At 38.8% G+C, this 20,553-nt stretch overlaps 4 protein-coding genes across 4 annotated transcripts in view; 1 reads left to right on the top strand and 3 right to left on the bottom strand.

The window, feature by feature from the left end:
• The window catches only part of LOC140312735 (endothelial PAS domain-containing protein 1-like), a 486,153-nt gene that overhangs the window by 165,456 nt on the left and 300,144 nt on the right, over positions 1–20,553 (top strand). The window lies entirely within an intron of this gene.
• On the bottom strand, positions 6,134–7,364 carry LOC140313435 (P2Y purinoceptor 8-like). The gene is made up of 3 exons (XM_072391532.1): positions 7,159–7,364; positions 6,781–6,953; positions 6,134–6,674 (listed from the first exon to the last, which is right to left on the bottom strand). Exons 1-3 carry the CDS (start codon positions 7,351–7,353, stop codon positions 6,134–6,136), a joined length of 909 nt encoding a protein of 302 aa, XP_072247633.1. The 5' UTR covers positions 7,354–7,364.
• Positions 11,508–12,731, bottom strand: LOC140313433 (P2Y purinoceptor 8-like). Its single transcript, XM_072391529.1, has 3 exons — positions 12,537–12,731; positions 12,159–12,331; positions 11,508–12,048 (listed from the first exon to the last, which is right to left on the bottom strand). Exons 1-3 carry the CDS (start codon positions 12,729–12,731, stop codon positions 11,508–11,510), a joined length of 909 nt encoding a protein of 302 aa, XP_072247630.1.
• LOC140313431 (ovarian cancer G-protein coupled receptor 1-like) lies at positions 16,901–18,127 on the bottom strand. Its single transcript, XM_072391527.1, has 3 exons — positions 17,933–18,127; positions 17,552–17,727; positions 16,901–17,441 (listed from the first exon to the last, which is right to left on the bottom strand). The coding sequence occupies exons 1-3, from the start codon at positions 18,125–18,127 to the stop codon at positions 16,901–16,903; spliced, it is 912 nt and encodes a 303-aa protein (XP_072247628.1).

The following is a 20,553-nucleotide window of genomic DNA, read 5'->3' as shown; positions in this document are numbered from 1 at the left end:
CTTACAGTTTTAGTGACTTTTGGAAAAATTGACATAGAAACTGTATGAAGCTCATGAAATCCTATGCCACTCATATTTACTGCTACACACATATTTGCATGTGGTTGCAAATGAGAAATAAGTCTATGAGACAGTCCAGTTTTGTAGGTGTTATCCCAGAAATGTGCTTAGCGATCAATGCAGGTTGATTTCGGTTATTATCAAAGTAGACGATCATGAGCAGTACAAATAAGCAGACGTGTCGTTCATCAATGTAGCCAAACTGTGCTGCACTCTCAGACTTATCTGTGCTGTGAGGACAGAACGGATCAATGCAAAGTTGTATCAGGAAATTCACACACACAGCTTTTCCTTAATTTTGCCTTCTATTCCTGGATGGAAGCCCTTCGTCAACTGGCTGCAAAAAGTTTAGTTTAACGTGAGCTTTCCTTGGCGCAGTGGCAAGCTGTCATCGTGTGGCGCAACTCACTGAAAGAGCAGTGGTGCTACCCAAACATTTGGTCTAAAAAGTCCACTTTGCCTCCCTCATCCTGGGAGTCAGCTTATCTTGAGTCTGACAGCTTCTCCCTACCTCCACAACTCAGAGGGAAGAGGTTTAGACACTATTCCTTTGATTCTGGCAATGTTTTTAGATGGTAAAAAGCTGCAGATGTTCTTGATTTAATGTGGCTGTTAAAGTCCAGCTCTGAGTCGAAATATTACCCCTAGATTTCTGACCTGATTATTAGGTTTTAGAGAGAGAGTCTCAAGGTGACTGATAACGCTTTTTCTTTGATTCTGTGGGCCACAGACAATGATTTCAGTTCTGTCTGAGTTTAGCCGGAGAAAATAGTATCTACAGGCCCGTCTTCTTCTGCCATCAGTGACACGTAGATCTGAGCGTCATCTGCATAGTTGTAGTAGGACACATCAAAAATGAAAAAAAATTAAAAAGATATAGTAATCATTTAAAACTAATTGACAGCTCATAAAATTGTGTGGTAGATGTAAAATGGATTTAATGAGGGTTTTCTCTTTAGAAGAAAACATTGATTTGAGGCTGTTGTTGAAAGAGAACATAGAGACTAAGTGATGAAAATGGGAAGAATTTTATTGATAGCTGCATGGAAATCGTAATGAATAATCATTCAAATATAAGTTAAACATCAAAGTCCAACTTAATCAAGACTTGATAAACACGATAAAGTAATTCATTTCAAAATGAAGAACATTGAACCATGAAGAAATGTGACTCTGTGGCACTTCTACGGTTCTTTATACTCTCAGTGGCAGGAAACTGTTTGGGAGATTTTGTTCATCTCTTTCTTTTTGAATGATCAGATTGATTTGATTTATCTCCTTCTATTTGCCACATTGCCCTTTCTTTACTTTTTCCACCATCATTCACACTGATGATCTGCTGCAGTGTTTTCCATCCTGCAGCAGCAGAGACACGTCAGCAGTTTGTCAACAGGTCCTTTACGCATAAAAACAAATAGAATCATATCCACAGAATAACTGAGGTGAAACAAGATATAAGAGATCTGAAAGCCAGAAAAGGTATAGGATTGATCCAAAGTTATCATATAAATATAACAAACGGCTGATGGAAGGATCATCAGAGTGTAATTAAGCAGAAACAGAACCAAAGTTCCCACAATTCTTCGTTTTATCTCAGGAGGCACAGAGGTAGAAGCAGGTAGGGATTTAAGGGTCCCGATTAAACAGATGATGAAGACGGGGCCAAAGAGGGGAACAAGGATAGGGACGAGTAAAAACATGTCAGTGACTTCAGCAAGATAGAAAACAACAGAAGGAAGCACCCAGACCAAAACACAGACCAACACATAACCGTCTCTCTGCCTGATGCATTGCAACAGTGGCCTAGAGATGAAAAGATACCTGGAACATGAAAAGAGTAACATAGTTAATATCACTGCACAAAGTGTAGGCTGCATCACATTATCATATCAGACATAATGCTGAAAGATGTACCTTTCCAGAGCGATGCACGCCCTGAAGCCAAGACTGACCATTCCATATGACATGGAATCAAAGGGATATTGATGATCCCATGTTGAAACCCAAACAGCCTGAAGGCAGAGCTCGATTAGATTGGCGACGAGGAGGTTTATGTAGTAGACGGGAGCATAATCTGTTCGCACCTGCAGGAAATGTTCAGTCAGTCACGGTACTGCTGTTAAAAGCATGTACTTTACTCTGTACTGCGTGCATCAACTGAGTGTTGAGCTGCATCTTCACTAAAGTTTTCTTTTATGTAGTTTTGTTTCAGATTTCAGCTAAATAGAAATATGTTTCACTTCCAACATTAAAGTATTTTCTATGTTCAGTTTGAGTAAAACGTTAGTTTCTGAGATCTCAAAATATTAACATTATTCATATTTTATTCATATTTCACACAAAAATGCACAACTTTTTAAAAATTGGTGTTGTGTATCGCTACTTTAGGAGTTAAAGGGATGAAATCTTATTTATTAATTCTTATTTATTTCTCAGCACTTTTAAAAGAAAAATCAGATGTTAGTTTGTCCAAATGCAATATTACATTTCTATTAGTGTTCTTAGCAAAAGAGAATTAACAAACTGAGAAGTTTTCCTATTCCTTTCATAACTTAATAAAAATCAGATGATCTACTCTGTGTGGAAATGCGATACTGTGAACTTTGAACAGTATCTCTGTACACTGAAGGAAGTGACTTCATTTCAACAATCATGTAAAAATTCTGTTTTTATCCTTAAACCCTGCGCATGTTTAGTTAATTCCTGAAATCACCACAGAGATTGCTATGAATGTAAGTTGTTATTTACTTACAAAGTAACACAACACGATGATCAGGAAAGTGAAGGGAAGGCAGACACGGATGTTGAACCACATCACCGCATAAAGAACATCGTGCTCCATGTTTAGCTGGTCTGTGTTTGATGGAGTGGTGTCAGAGCCCTCCATTTTATAACCTCCACTTTAAGACCTGTTGACAGGACATGAAGATTGTGGAAATTACAGCAGGTAAAAACTGTCTCTTCAGGACATGAAATTATGAAAAAATTATATAATGAATGAAAGTTGTTTCCCTGTAAAAAACTTACTGAAAAATAAAAAGTTATTTTGGTGTAAATGAACCGTAGGACAATGTTGAGGAGAAAAACGAGTCGTTAAAAAAATAATCAAAGAATGCAATACACGACAAATAAAAACAGTGACTGCATTTGATAGGTCTTCAATTTTCCACCGATTGAACTCAGTTTTACTAACTGCTGGGAGAACAATGCAGTAAAAAGTATTTGGTTATTTCTCAGCTGCATTCTAGCCACAGAAATCTAAAATGTATAAAAAACATTTTAAGACGAGACTTTATCATACAGGTTACGCTGCAGAAATATCTGTTATCCTTTTCTTTGGAATATAGTGATTAATTTATTTTGCAGGTATTTCCAAACCTTTTACTGGAGCTGTATATGGTCACTTCCCTCAAACAATAAACATATAATTTAATACTGGAATCAAACTCAACTTATTAATAACAACATTTTTGTGGTGAAAAACTAAACCAACCGTTTTAATCTCTCATGGGATTTTCTCTTCTTTGCATAGGTAGTTTAATGAGAAACTTTATCTTCTTACTGGCTTCATATCATCCCTCTGACTTGGCCTTTTTATGAGGCAGGTTCCTCTTAACTGTTCAACAAGAGACAAAGTAAATGAGAGTAAACATCAGCTTTACTTGCCTCAGGATGCCTTCCAGCTCAACTCTCCAGGTGCTCAAATGAGAAGTGTCGTACTTTCATATTTTTAGAGTGAGTTTTAAAGAAGGAAATGGTGGCACTTCTTTGGGTCTCCGCCCCTTGAACAACACAGTTGTACATAGACACAGTCTGTAAAGTCTGTCAGACTGACTTTAAGTAAAAACTGAACTATTTTATGACAACGTTTTTTTTTGTGTCAGGGCAGCCAATCAGAAGGTTGTCAGTTTGATCCCGGTGCGCCCAAACTGTCCTTGGGCGAGACATTACACCCAACATGGCCCCTGATGGTATGAACTAGTGTACAGTAGCAAATAGACGTTCAGTCTCATTTTACCATCTAAGATACGTGTGGCATGTAAAATTGAACACATGCTGTTACAGTTTGTTTCTTGTTGTTTCCATGTGTGCAGCTACTCAAGAATGCAGTGCTTCTGTCTCAACAAACAACTTGACAAATCACTGCAGCCTGTAAAATTTCTACTCATTTATTTCAGTGTAATCATTAGTTTGTAACTTATGTCCACCTGTTTATTAAAAATGTTTTTGTGTTTAAGCTTTAAATTTTTATACAGTTTACTCCAAATACTCCATATTTAACATAATCACATCACTGATACAGATTACGGTTGATTTTATGCTGTCTGTGACATGGAGCCTGCTTAACTGTGTGGTGAGTTTCACAGAACAGCACATTTAGCTCATTTTTACCACCTTGTGGTAAAAACTGAATCTGTCTGAACTTATTAACACGGAATAACTGATGGTAACTTATCTGTCAGATTCAGATATCATTGATGTTGAAAGGAAAAACAAGGCAGCATGTGTTCTGCTATCATTAAAGTTCCTCTTTTGGTTGTCTACAATCTATGAGTGTGAAATGTGCAACATTTACAGGAGGATGCCAGTTGGTTGAGTTAACATTGTTCACTGGAGTTTGTTTTGGTCGTCTTATGGATCACCTGGAAAGTCTTTCTATTGTTCAATTAAAAATAGCTTACAATTACATGTTTTGGTTCTCCGAACTGGTTGAGCGGGTGCCTCCTGTACAGATACTAAGGTTTCTGTTCCTGTTTCTGTCCCAGCTGAGGCTCTCTCAGGCCCTCACCTTCTGCCCCTTTTCCTGTTAAGCATCTTTCAAATAAAAGGTCTCAAGTGCCAAAAAAATCCATATAAGCCCAAATGCTGACAAGTTCATCTACTTATCAAAATGTGTTACCTTACGACGAGGGAGGCAACGATCCGATATTCATATCGGTAGCGATATTGAAGAAAATTCTAGATTGCGTATCGTGACAATGGGCCGATCCATATCGGCCAATCTTGTCAAGTTGAGACTACCTCGAATTTTTTAGTTTTTTTAGTTTTAACCAAGCTGGCAAAGGTATTGTTTTTTTCTCAATTTCAGCACTTTCATTATTAAATATTAATTTTGTTTTACGTTGGATTTTGAATCCCTAATTGCACTGACTGAACCAGTTACACTTGTTATATTGTTATGGTTAAGACAGGTGCACAATTATTAGATAAATAAGTAATTCAGTACATTTATATCTGTTTATTTGTTTTTAAAAAATAGGAAAGAAATGTTTAAGTCAAGTATGATGTTGCCTGGCACCAAATATTGATCCCGGTCTTTTCCACACAATGAAACTTACCATTTGTTACCATAATTCCGTGCTGTTTTTCTGTATCGGATCGGACGATACTAAACCTCAGACATCGGTATCGCAGGAGAAAAAAGAAGATCGGTGCATCCCTACTTATGACTCTGCGTCACATACTGCCAACCTCATAACGCGTTAGACAGACACCATGGCAGATGCATCAAAGCAACAACAGGAAATAATATCTGAAGAAGCCATTACATGGAGAGGTACACATTTTAGTCCATTTTAACTCTCACAAATCCACCTGTGTAGTCCCAGAAGTTGTTTATTGTAATTTACTGACTAGAAACAGTAACTAAATATGTTCTCTATGGAGCTGTGGTAGAAGGACACCAGCAGTTGCTGTGGCAGATGGTTGCAGCAGGAGCAGTCTTTGCTGTGCCTTTGATGCCCAAGATGGTGTTGCCGCTCCAGATCAGGTGGTTTTGAATGTTGACCCCCAGAAAGTGAAATTCTGACACTGTTCCCTCTGAGGATCAGGGGCTGAATGTCCGTTTTCTTCTTTCTGGAGTTAAAGATCAGCTCCTTAGTCGTGGTGGTATTCAAGAGAAGGTTTTTCACCATGCATTCCTTTCTGTCTGCTTTTAAAAATGTGGACAGACAAAAGTAGTAAAGGACTCCTCCCCCCGTTTTTACAGATATTTTGGAAGAAAATAAGAAATTGGGTAAAATGGATTTGTTCTGTGTACGATTTTTCTGTTGCTGAACAGCAAATGTAAAATCTATATTGTCTCATTGCATGAAGCTGACATGTTGTCATTACTCATGCTGTTCATCTCCTGCTTGTTAAACATTTTACCACACATTGAGGCCAAAAGCTTGTCTATGATACCTTTTCGAATAAAAACATACATGGTCAAGTCTGCAAGAGGACTTAATTTAAGTAAAAGGGAAGCCATGCTGTGGAAAATCCTATTTTCTCTGGCTTCTTCCACGAGAGACCAAATGATGCTGGGCAGGAACAGCAGTGTGTAAATGAGCAGCACTACGATCAGAATTGCAACAATTCTTCGTTTTTCATCTGCGGGGACGCTGCGGGCTGCAGACAGGGCTTTAAGGGTCCCAACCAGGAAGAATATGAACAGGGGGAGAGGGAGGAGGAAAACGACCACAAAAATTGTTTCTCTGACGTCAAAATCAACATCGAAATAGACTGGGAGGACATAAACCAGAGGGAGGATCCAGACCACGACACACAGTTTCAAAGAGGTCTTGATATTTCGTCTGAATCTGTACCAGAGTGGCTGGGTGATGAGCAAATACCTGCAATTAAAGATAGACACACAGACCTCATTGTTCAGGAACAGCAGAAACTAATCTAATAGTTAAACACAGAAACAGAGACACACAAGCAGAAATATAAAGTTACCTTTCCAGGGAGATGCACACCATGAATCCAACGCTGGCCAACATACCAAAAAGGTAAGTGGTATAGATGATAAAATACCATACAAACTTCTCTGCAGTTAAGCAGCAAAGCTGAATGAGGTCAGAAATTAGGAGGTTGATGATGTAGACTGGAGCTACGTGATCGTTTCTTAACTGCAGGAAAACATTCGTTAAAGTAAATAAATGAGCTTCAAACATGTTCTGAAAGTCACCTAAACTTCTACTAAAGACTTCTTGTTCTGTAAACAGGTTCCAGTCGTATTTACTGAGGGTTTCACAGCTGAGCTGAGACAAACCAGTTCTTTACAACAGGCACAACATCCATTTTATTGTAGAAAAGTCAGTCTAATACACGTACCAGAGAATAAACTGCAGCAATGGCCACCAGAGTCAAAGGAAGTCCAGCGCAGATGATGATCCATTCCATGACATCTATGAACAAAGGGGCATCTTCATAACTGTCGGAGTCTACATAATAATCTAAGCTGTCGTTGATGCTGCTGTAATTGTAACTTGTGTCCATTGAAGTATTGTTGATGTAGAAATCTTCCATTCTTCAATGTGAAACCTGCTGATGGAGAGAAGAAGTCACAGGAAAAAAGGAGATGGCAAGTTGTTTAATATATTACTAACTCTGTTAAGTTAAATACTTAAAACTTTAAGTTTTAGGCTCACACATACAGCAAAGCAGCAACTTTTAGCTGCGGTTCTTAATTACAAAATCCCTCTAAATTTGAGCACATGTACAGAGTGCTATAAGCATTTTGACTCTCTTCATCACTTGTATCATTTATATCTCTTGAAATTTAAGTAAAAAAAATCTTCTTAGCTATTGGGTTTAAAAAGCCAACTGCAATATTTCACACACGTACAGTTGTAAACTCCCTAGTTTTAAGTTTCCATGTTTAATGAAGTATTTCTACGATTAGAATAAAGTCATACCTACCTTAAAATGTTGCCTGATCACACATGAAACACGTCTTCACTGTTAAGTTAACATCCAGAGTCTGCCTCTAATATAGTACACAGCACGTGACGTGTGATTATATCGACTTTTCCGTCGAAGTCAGAAGAAGAAGTTGACTTATGATTTTGCATCCTGAGAATGACAGAAGCAAAAAGACTTATCCTGCATTTATGTCCACAAATGGTCCTTTAAGAGTAAGCTTTAGTTAGCTCTCGCATTTTAACATAAAGTCAACCTTTTTAACGCTACAAATGTGATGAAAAAAATAAATTCAAGTTTGTTCCTATGATCCTTGTTGTTTATAGAGTGTTATTTCGGAAAGGACCAAAGTATTTACAGAAACAGCCAGAAAGTTTGAAAAAAATGGGCCTATCTCTTGGATCTGTCTTGTGCAATTTGAGCTGATCGGAGCAAAGGTTGATAACGATCTCCTTTTAAAGGCAAAGTACATTTGTCTTCACTTTTACAGCAGTTCATGTTGAAATCTTTCATTCTTTAAGTCTCTTTTACACTCTATAACTTCAATGCTTAGTTGCTTAGTCCTGCAATTATGTCCACAAATGATCCTTTAAGAGTAAGCTTTAGTTAGCCCTTTCATTTTAATGCTTTTCTGCACACATGATGTGAGCAGGCAGGTGTGTAGGATACCTGCCTGTTCCTGATTTTTGCCTGAGTTTTGTCACATTGTTTTTACATAAAGTCAAACTTTTTAATGCTTTAATCCAAATTAAAATGTGCTGAAAATTTAAATCATAACATCAGAAACCAAATTCTATATTAAAATGAAAAGAATTGCCACTTGGGTCAAAAGAAAACAAATGCAAATGAGCATCAAGGTCATCATATCAAAGAAAGTTCCTTCAGCACAATAAATAAAGCTGTCACAACACATCAGCTATTGATCAGTCTCATCATAATGTACGGACCAGAGAATAAACTGAAAATATGGCCACAGGAGTCAAAGGTTGTCTAATGCCAATGATTATCATTTCTGCAACATGTGTGATAGATTTCTCTCTGAAGTCAGAGTCGCTGCTGTAGACATCATTGTTGTCATCAAGTTTGTTCTTATGATCCCTGTTGTTGAAGCTGATGTTGGTGTTTCAGTAACTTTTGTCTTTTAAAGTGTTGTCAGTGTAGAAATATTCAATTCCTGTGAAACCTGCTGTTCCAACACGCCAGGGGCACAGAATCCATCTTTGGCGTTGGGTTTCTTGTCCAAGTCTCGTAAGCGACTTGCCAACCAAAGCAAAAGAGCATCCCCTACCCTGGTTTGTTTCTCCGAGGTTTTCCTTCCTGGAGCTCCAAACATCCATCCATTTTCTATACCCGCTTTATCCTTTGGTCAGGTCGCAGGGGGGCTGGAGCCTATCCCAGCGGTCATCGGACAAGAGGCGGGGTACTTCCTGGACAGGTTGCCAATCCATCACAGGGCCACACAGAGACAAACGACCACACTAATTTAGAGTCACCAATTAACCTAACATGCATGCTTTTAGGTGGTGGAAGGAAGCCGGAGTACCCACGCATACACGGGGAGAACATGCAAACTCCACACAGAAAGGCCAGGAGTTGAACCTGGAACCCTCTTCCTGTGAGGTGACGCTGCTAACCACCACACCACCGTGCAGCCAATATAACTGATTCAGCGTAAGAATTGTGCGCTTTCGAGGAAATATAAAAGGAAAACCAAGGATCATACCCATAGTGAGTCAACACTCTGACCTTTAATCCAGCAACAGTATCAAGTGTTGGACATCTTGCTGCTGATCCAGTTAGTTGCTCTGCTGCGGTCAATGTCTGTCTTTCTCTTTCTGTGTTTTGGACACTGTTTGCAGGAAGGGCAGGCAGAAGTGTGAGTGAGTTTCCGCAGAAACACTATGTAAATGCATTGTTTATCTCCAAAACTTTCTCACCTTGTCATTTTTTATGGCCCTCCAAAATATGTCCGTAATGTATTCCATCCCCCCCGCACCGCACTTCAACACCATCAATCTTATTTCTCACTGTTCATTCTCTAAGGCGACTCCAAACAAGTACATGCTGTTCCTTTTTCAGCCACTGGCAGGTTTTGGCGCTGTTGTGCAGCTTTTTTCAGAGGCGGACTCTGGCCTCTTTACCAAATGCTGCAAATGTTATAACATAAACGCATTTTTGTCCTCTTATGGCCACTGTATTTACAGTTCTATGCAGTCATCATAACATAACGTTCACACTGCTCTCACCTCAGTATTGTGTGTCAAGAATAGCCTCCTCAACTAGTCAAATTTCCCCCCAATTCTAAGCCACGGTTTTATGTAGCTTTAAAATGTTCTTAATTGTTGTTCACTCCTGGAAGTTTTTATGCCAGTTTTTTATGCCAAAATAGAGCTGTGTGAGTTCACAAATGTGGGAATAAGATATGATTTTTAAAAATGCTTAAACAGGTTTTTATCTAACATTATTAATGTTATTATTCTTATTTTGTGATATTTTCCATATGCTGTCATGGGTCAGTGGTTGATGCTGTTACTCAAAGCGGGGGTACAAACTTAGATTTTTGCTCTCCTATATTTTGCCTTTGAGGAAATAGAAAAAAACTTTATACAGTGAATTCCTTCAAACAAGTGATTATATTTAGGAAAATGACACATAACACATGGATAAGCATAAGTTAAATGAGCCTGTTTGGCCCACTGACTCCAGTCAAACTAAAAATGAGCTAAAATATAGCTGAACTGATGCAGAAATGCTGAACCTTTACATGTCTGAGCTGACTAGGTGGGCTGTTAGCGCTCAAGTCTGAAAGTATTGAGATGAGAAACTTGTCAAAGAGACAGAAAAAGTGATAACTCTAATTAATTCTCAAACTCAAAATGAATTGGCTCGGAGCAGCGAAAACCAGTATATTTCCATCTATATTTGGAAAAGTAAAATAGTAAAATACAACAAAATTAAAGTTCATTTCCTGGAGCCAAAAAGGTTGAGTGCGTCTAAAATCAACAAAACTAGTAGAATGAATAAGATACAATAAGAATATAAATGATTAGCAGTTCATAGAATAAAATGAATCTAAACACCACAGAACCTCATTACACTCACATAACTGTAAGTGATATTATACTCATCATAAAAGGATGCTCAAAGGCAGCAGTTCAAGCAGAAAACGTCTGGGGTGAGACGGATCTCTGAGAATGTTCTTCACTTTCTTCATTATTTGGTAGTTGTACAGTTTATCCAGGGAAGGAAGAGAACTGGATATTAGATGTTTAGGCTGTGGTGACAACCCTCTGGAGCACTTTTCTATGTCCCGCTGTGCAGCTGGAGAATGACAGTAAATATGTTCTCTATGGAGCTGTGGTAGAAGGACACCAGCAGTTTCTGTGGCAGATGGTTGCAGCAGGAGCAGTCTTTGCTGTGCCTTTTATGCCCAAGATGGTGTTGCTGCTCCAGATCAGGTGGTTTTGAATGTTGGCCCCCAGAAAGTGGAACTCTGACACTGTTCCCTCTGAGGATCAGGGGCTGAATATCCGTTTTCTTCCTTCTGGAGTTAAAGATCAGCTCCTTAATCTTGGTGGTATTCAAGAGAAGGTTTTTCACCATGCATTCCTTTCTGTCTGCTTTTAAAAATGTGGACAGACAAAAGTGGTAAAGGACTCCTCCCCCCGTTTTTACAGATATTTAGGAAGAAAATAAGACATTGGGTAAAATAGATTTGTTCTGTGTACGATTTTTCTGTTGCTGAACAGCAAATGTAAAATCTATATTGTCTCATTGCATGAAGCTGACATGTTGTCATTACTCATGCTGTTCATCTCCTGCTTGTTAAACATTTTACCACACATTGAGGCCAAAAGCTTGTCTATGATACCTTTTCGAATAAAAACATACATGGTCAAGTCTGCAAGAGGACTTAATTTAAGTAAAAGGGAAGCCATGCTGTGGAAAATCCTATTTTCTCTGGCTTCTTCCACGAGAGACCAAATGATGCTGGGCAGGAACAGCAGTGTGTAAATGAGCAGCACTACGATCAGAATTGCCACAATTCTTCGTTTTTCATCTGCGGGGACGCTGCGGGCTGCAGACAGGGCTTTAAGGGTCCCAACCAGGAAGAATATGAACAGGGGGAGAGGGAGGAGGAAAACGACCACAAAAATTGTTTCTCTGACGTCAAAATCAACATCGAAATAGACTGGGAGGACATAAACCAGAGGGAGGATCCAGACCACGACACACAGTTTCAAAGAGGTCTTGATATTTCGTCTGAATCTGTACCAGAGTGGCTGGGTGATGAGCAAATACCTGCAATTAAAGATAGACACACTGACCTCATTGTTCAGGAACAGCAGAAACAAACTAATCTAATAGTTAAACACAGAAACAGAGACACACGAGCAGAAATATAGAGTTACCTTTCCAGGGAGATGCACACCATGAATCCAACGCTGGCCAACATACCAAAAAGGTAAGTGTTATAGATGATAAAATACCATACAAACTTCTCTGCAGTTAAGCAGCAAAGCTGAATGAGGTCAGAAATTAGGAGGTTGATGATGTAGACTGGAGCTACGTGATCGTTTCTCAACTGCAGGAAAACATTCGTTAAAGTAAATAAATGAGCTTCAAACATGTTCTGAAAGTCACCTAAACTTCTACTAAAGACTTCTTGTTCTGTAAACAGGTTCCAGTCGTATTTACTGAGGGTTTCACAGCTGAGCTGAGACAAACCAGTTCTTTACAACAGGCACAACATCCATTTTATTGTAGAAAAGTCAGTCTAATACACGTACCAGAGAATAAACTGCAGCAATGGCCACCAGAGTCAAAGGAAGTCCAGCGCAGATGATGATCCATTCCATGACATCTATGAACAAAGGGGCATCTTCATAACTGTCGGAGTCTACATAATAATCTAAGCTGTCGTTGATGCTGCTGAAATTGTAACTTTTGTCCACTGAAGTATTGTTGATGTAGAAATCTTCCATTTTTCAATGTGAAACCTGCTGATGGAGAGAAGAAGTCACAGGAAAAAAGGAGATGGCAAGTTGTTTAATATATTACTAACTCTGTGAAGTTAAATACTTAAAACTTTGAGTTTTAGGCTCACACATACAGCAAAGCAGCAACTTTTATCTGCGGTTCTTAATTACAAAATCCCTCTAAATTTGAGCACATGTACAGAGTGCTATGAGCATTTTGACTCTCTTCATCACTTGTATCATTTATATCTCTTGAAATTTAAGTAAAAAAAATCTTCTTAGCTATTGGGTTTAAAAAGCCAACTGCAATATTTCACACACATACAGTTGTAAACTCCCTAGTTTTAAGTTTTTATGTTTAATGAAGTATTTCTACGATTAGAATAAAGTCATACCTACCTTAAAATGTTGCCTGATCACACATGAAACACGTCTTCACTGTTAAGTTAACATCCAGAGTCTGCCTCTAATATAGTACACAGCACGTGACGTGTGATTATATCGACTTTTCTGTCGAAGTCATAAGAAGAAGTTGACTTATGATTTTGCATCCTGAGAATGACAGAAGCAAAAAGACTTATCCTGCATTTATGTCCACAAATGATCCTTTAAGAGTAAGCTTTAGTTACCTCTCACATTTTAACATAAAGTCAACCTTTTTAACGCTACAAATGTGATGAAAAAAATCAATTCAAGTTTGTTCCCATGATCCTTGTTGTTTATAGAGTGTTATTTCGGAAAAGACCAAAGTATTTACAGAAACAGCCAGAAAGTTTGAAAAAAAAATGACCTATCTCTTGGATCTGTCTTGCGCAATTTGAGCTGATCGGAGCAAAGGTTGATAACGATCTCCTTTTAAAGGCAAAGTACATTTGTCTTCACTTTTACAGCGGTTCATGTTGAAATCTTTCATTCTTTAAGTCTCTTTCACACTCTATAACTTCAATGCTTAGTTGCTTAGTCCTGCAATTATGTCCACAAATGATCCTTTAAGAGTAAGCTTTAGTTAGCCCTTTCATTTTAATGCTTTTCTGCACACATGATGTGAGCAGGCAGGTGTGTAGGATACCTGCCTGTTCCTGATTTTTGCCTGAGTTTTGTCACATTGTTTTTGCATAAAATCAAACTTTTAAATGCTTTAATCCAAATTAAAATGTGCTGAAAATTTAAATCATAACATCAGAAATCAAATTCTATATTAAAATGAAAAGAATTGCCACTTGGGTCAAAAGAAAACCAATGCAAATGAGCATCAAGGTCATCATATCAAAGAAAGTTCCTTCAGCACAATAAATAAAGCTGTCACAACACATCAGCTATTGATCAGTCTCATCATAATGTACGGACCAGAGAATAAACTGAAAACATGGCCACAGGAGTCAAAGGTTGTCTAATGCCAATGATTATCATTTCTGCAACATGTGTGATAGATTTCTCTCTGAAGTCAGAGTCGCTGCTGTAGACATCATTGTTGTCATCAAGTTTGTTCCTATGATCCCTGTTGTTGAAGCTGATGTTGGTGTTTCTGTAACTTTTGTCTTTTAAAGTGTTGTCAGTGTAGAAATATTCAATTCCTGTGAAACCTGCTGTTCCAACACGCCAGGGGCAAAGAATCCATCTTTGGCGTTGGGTTTCTTGTCCAAGTCTCGTAAGCGACTTGCCAACCAAAGCAAAAGAGCATCCCCTACCCTGGTTTGTTTCTCCGAGGTTTTCCTTCCTGGAGCTCCAAACATCCATCCATTTTCTATACCCGCTTTATCCTTTGGTCAGGTCGCAGGGGGGCTGGAGCCTATCCCAGCGGTCATCGGACAAGAGGCGGGGTACTTCCTGGACAGGTTGCCAATCCATCACAGGGCCACACAGAGACAAACGACCACACTAATTTAGAGTCACCAATTAACCTAACATGCATGCTTTTAGGTGGTGGAAGGAAGCTGGAGTACCCACGCATACACGGGGAGAACATGCAAACTCCACACAGAAAGGCCAGGAGTTGAACCTGGAACCCTCTTCCTGTGAGGTGACGCTGCTAACCACCACACCACCGTGCAGCCAATATAACTGATTCAGCGTAAGAATTGTGCGCTTTCGAGGAAATATAAAAGGAAAACCAAGGATCATACCCATAGTGAGTCAACACTCTGACCTTTAATCCAGCAACAGTATCAAGTGTTGGACATCTTGCTGCTGATCCAGTTAGTTGCTCTGCTGCGGTCAATGTCTGTCTTTCTCTTTCTGTGTTTTGGACACTGTTTGCAGGAAGGGCAGGCAGAAGTGTGAGTGAGTTTCCACAGAAACACTATGTAAATGCATTGTTTATCTCCAAAACTTTCTCACCTTGTCATTTTTTATGGCCCTCCAAAATATGTCCGTAATGTATTCCACCCCCCCCCCCCCCCCCCCCCCCGCACCGCACTTCAACACCATCAATCTTATTTCTCACTGTTCATTCTCTAAGGCGACTCCAAACAAGTACATGCTGTTCCTTTTTCAGCCACTGGCAGGTTTTGGCGCTGTTGTGCAGCTTTTTTCAGAGGCGGACTCTGGCCTCTTTACCAAATGCTGCAAATGTTATAACATAAACGCATTTTTGTCCTCTTATGGCCACTGTATTTACAGTTCTATGCAGTCATCATAACATAACGTTCACACTGCTCTCACCTCAGTATTGTGTGTCAAGAATAGCCTCCTCAACTAGTCAAATTTCCCCCCAATTCTAGCCACGGTTTTATGTGGCTTTAAAATGTTCTTAATTGTTGTTCACTCCTGGAAGTTTTTATGCCAGTTTTTTATGCCAAAATAGAGCTGTGTGAGTTCACAAATGTGGGAATAAGATATGATTTTTAAAAATGCTTAAACAGGTTTTTATCTAACATTATTAATGTTATTATTCTTATTTTGTGATATTTTCCATATGCTGTCATGGGTCAGTGGTTGATGCTGTTACTCAAAGCGGGGGTACAAACTTAGATTTTTGCTCTCCTATATTTTGCCTTTGAGGAAATAGAAAAAAACTTTATACAGTGAATTCCTTCAAACAAGTGATTATATTTAGGAAAATGACACATAACACATGGATAAGCATAAGTTAAATGAGCCTGTTTGGCCCACTGACTCCAGTCAAACTAAAAATGAGCTAAAATATAGCTGAACTGATGCAGAAATGCTGAACCTTTATATGTCTGAGCTGACCAGGTGGGCTGTTAGCGCTCAAGTCTGAAAGTATTGAGATGAGAAACTTGTGAAAGAGACAGAAAAAGTGATAACTCTAATTCATTCTCAAACTCAAAATGAATTGGCTCGGAGCAGCGAAAACCAGTATATTTCCATCTATATTTGGAAAAGTAAAATAGTAAAATACAACAAAATTAAAGTTCATTTCCTGGAGCCAAAAAGGTTGAGTGCGTCTAAAATCAACAAAACTAGTAGAATGAATAAGATACAATAAGAATATAAATGATTAGCAGTTCATAGAATAAAATGAATCTAAACACCACAGAACCTCATTACACTCACATAACTGTAAGTGATATTATACTCATCATAAAAGGATGCTCAAAGGCAGCAGTTCAAGCAGAAAACGTCTGGGGTGAGACGGATCTCTGAGAATGTTCTTCACTTTCTTCATTATTTGGTAGTTGTACAGTTTATCCAGGGAAGGAAGAGAACTGGATATTAGATGTTTAGGCTGTGGTGACAACCCTCTGGAGCACTTTTCTATGTCCCGCTGTGCAGCTGGAGAATGACAGTAAATATGTTCTCTATGGAGCTGTGGTAGAAGGACACCAGCAGTTTCTGTGGCAGATGGTTGCAGCAGGAGCAGTCTTTGCTGTGCCTTTTATGCCCAAGATGGTGTTGCTGCTCCAGATCAGGTGGTTTTGAATGTTGGCCCCCAGAAAGTGGAACTCTGACACTGTTCCCTCTGAGGATCAGGGGCTGAATGTCCGTTTTCTTCCTTCTGGAGTTAAAGATCAGCTCCTTAATCTTGGTGGTATTCAAGAGAAGGTTTTTCACCATGCATTCCTTTCTGTCTGCTTTTAAAAATGTGGACAGACAAAAGTGGTAAAGGACTCCTCCCCCCGTTTTTACAGATATTTAGGAAGAAAATAAGACATTGGGTAAAATAGATTTGTTCTGTGTACGATTTTTCTATTGCTGAACAGCAAATGTAAAATCTATATTGTCTCATTGCATGAAGCTGACATGTTGTCATTACTCATGCTGTTCATCTCCTGCTTGTTAAACATTTTACCACACATTGAGGCCAAAAGCTTGTCTATGATACCTTTTCGAATAAAAACATACATGGTCAAGTCTGCAAGAGGACTTAATTTAAGTAAAAGGGAAGCCATGCTGTGGAAAATCCTATTTTCTCTGGCTTCTTCCACGAGAGACCAAATGATGCTGGGCAGGAACAGCAGTGTGTAAATGAGCAGCACTACGATCAGAATTGCCACAATTCTTCGTTTTTCATCTGCGGGGACGCTGCGGGCTGCAGACAGGGCTTTAAGGGTCCCAACCAGGAAGAATATGAACAGGGGGAGAGGGAGGAGGAAAACGACCACAAAAATTGTTTCTCTGACGTCAAAATCAACATCGAAATAGACTGGGAGGACATAAACCAGAGGGAGGATCCAGACCACGACACACAGTTTCAAAGAGGTCTTGATATTTCGTCTGAATCTGTACCAGAGTGGCTGGGTGATGAGCAAATACCTGCAATTAAAGATAGACACACTGACCTCATTGTTCAGGAACAGCAGAAACAAACTAATCTAATAGTTAAACACAGAAACAGAGACACACGAGCAGAAATATAGAGTTACCTTTCCAGGGAGATGCACACCATGAATCCAACGCTGGCCAACATACCAAAAAGGTAAGTGGCATACATGATATCATTGAATTCACTACACTTCTCTGCAGTTAAGCAGCAAAGCTGAATGAGGTCAGAAATTAGGAGGTTGATGATGTAGACTGGAGCTACGTGATCGTTTCTCAACTGCAGGAAAACATTCGTTAAAGTAAATAAATGAGCTTCAAACATGTTCTGAAAGTCACCTAAACTTCTACTAAAGACTTCTTGTTCTGTAAACAGGTTCCAGTCGTATTTACTGAGGGTTTCACAGCTGAGCTGAGACAAACCAGTTCTTTACAACAGGCACAACATCCATTTTATTGTAGAAAAGTCAGTCTAATGCACGTACCAGAGAATAAACTGCAGCAATGGCCCCCAGAGTCAAAGGAAGTCCAGCGCAGATGATGATCCATTCCATGACATCTATGAACAAAGGGGCATCTTCATAACTGTCAGAGTCTACATAATAATCTAAGCTGTCGTTGATGCTGCTGAAATTGTAACTTTTGTCCACTGAAGTATTGTTGATGTAGAAATCTTCCATTTTTCAATGTGAAACCTGCTGATGGAGAGAAGAAGTCACAGGAAAAAAGGAGATGGCAAGTTGTTTAATATATTACTAACTCTGTTAAGTTAAATACTTAAAACTTTGAGTTTTAGGCTCACACATACAGCAAAGCAGCAACTTTTATCTGCGGTTCTTAATTACAAAATCCCTCTAAATTTGAGCACATGTACAGAGTGCTATGAGCATTTTGACTCTCTTCATCACTTGTATCATTTATATCTCTTAAAAGTTAAGTAGAAAACTCTTCTTAGCCATTGGGTTTAAAAAGCCAACTGCAATATTTCACACACGTACAGTTGTAAACTCCCCAGTTTTAAGTTTTCATGTTCAATGAAGTATTTCTACGATTAGAATAAAGTCATACCTACCTTAAAATGTTGCCTGATCACACATGAAACACGTCTTCACTGTTAAGTTAACATCCAGAGTCTGCCTCTAATATAGTACACAGCACGTGACGTGTGATTATATCGACTTTTCCGTCAAAGTCAGAAGAAGAAGTTGACTTATGATTTTGCATCCTGAGAATGACAGAAGCAAAAAGACTTATCCTGCATTTATGTCCACAAATGGTCCTTTAAGTGTAAGCTTTAGTTAGCTCTCGCATTTTAACATAAAGTCAACCTTTTTAACGCTACAAATGTGATGAAAAAAATTAATTCAAGTTTGTTCCTATGATCCTTGTTTTTTATAGAGTGTTATTTCGGAAAGGACAAAAGTATTTACAGAAACAGCCAGAAAGTTTGATAAAAAATGACCTATCTCTTGAATCTGTCTTGTGCAATTTGAGCTGATCGGAGCAAAGGTTGATAACGATCTCCTTTTAAAGGCAAAGTACATTTGTCTTCACTTTTACAGAAGTTCATGTTGAAATCTTTCATTCTTTAAGTCTATAACTTCAATGCTTAGTTGCTTAGTCCTGCAATTATGTCCACAAATGATCCTTTAAGAGTAAGCTTTAGTTAGCCCTTTCATTTTAATGCTTTTCTGCACACATGATGTGAGCAGGCAGGTGTGTAGGATACCTGCCTGTTCCTGATTTTTGCCTGAGTTTTGTCACATTGTTTTTGCATAAAATCAAACTTTTAAATGCTTTAATCCAAATTAAAATGTGCTGAAAATTTAAATCATAACATCAGAAATCAAATTCTATATTAAAATGAAAAGAATTGCCACTTGGGTCAAAAGAAAACAAATGCAAATGAGCATCAAGGTCATCATATCAAAGAAAGTTCCTTCAGCACAATAAATAAAGCTGTCACAACACATCAGCTATTGATCAGTCTCATCATAATGTACGGACCAGAGAATAAACTGAAAACATGGCCACAGGAGTCAAAGGTTGTCTAATGCCAATGATTATCATTTCTGCAACATGTGTGATAGATTTCTCTCTGAAGTCAGAGTCGCTGCTGTAGACATCATTGTTGTCATCAAGTTTGTTCCTATGATCCCTGTTGTTGAAGCTGATGTTGGTGTTTCAGTAACTTTTGTCTTTTAAATTGTTGTCAGTGTAGAAATATTCAATTCCTGTGAAACCTGCTGTTCCAACACGCCACGGGCACAGAATCCATCTTTGGCGTTGGGTTTCTTGTCCAAGTCTCGTAAGCGACTTGCCAACCAAAGCAAAAGAGCATCCCCTACCCTAGTTTGTTTCTCCGAGGTTTTCCTTCCTGGAGCTCCAAACATCCATCCATTTTCTATACCCGCTTTATCCTTTGGTCAGGTCGCAGGGCGGCTGGAGCCTATCCCAGCGGTCATCGGACAAGAGGCGGGGTACTTCCTGGACAGGTTGCCAATCCATCACAGGGCCACACAGAGACAAACGACCACACTAATTTAGAGTCACCAATTAACCTAACATGCATGCTTTTAGGTGGTGGAAGGAAGCCGGAGTACCCACGCATACACGGGGAGAACATGCAAACTCCACACAGAAAGGCCAGGAGTTGAACCTGGAACCCTCTTCCTGTGAGGTGACGCTGCTAACCACCACACAGCCATGCAGCCAATATAACTGATTCAGCGTAAGAATTGTGCGCTTTCGACACCACCTCTAACTTCCTTGAAATACATCTAATACAGCCTGTAGATAACTTTAAAAAAGACACTAGTTCTCTCTATAGATTGACACACAAGAGGCAGCCTGAAGCTCTTACATTGGTCTTTAGAAATTAATTATATTTTCATTTAATGGTATGTTTACTCATGCAAAATATCTGAATATTTCTTTAAAAAATATGAAATTATGCTGATAAAATAAACCAAACTGGCCTGACAACACAGTTAAGAATAAAAACTGATTGTCATCCAATTTATTTTATGCACTTAGAAAACTGTCCTAGAGAAAAATGTTTAGAAATTTGTAATCTTAATCATTCAATTACGTAAAGAAACTTACC

The sequence above is a fragment of the Leuresthes tenuis genome, unplaced genomic scaffold (genome assembly GCF_036924035.1).
Source record: "Leuresthes tenuis unplaced genomic scaffold, fLeuTen1.0.hap1 SCAF_8, whole genome shotgun sequence".
NCBI classification, from domain to species: Eukaryota; Metazoa; Chordata; class Actinopteri; order Atheriniformes; family Atherinopsidae; genus Leuresthes; species Leuresthes tenuis.
This window is presented reverse-complemented; position numbering and strand designations above follow the sequence as displayed.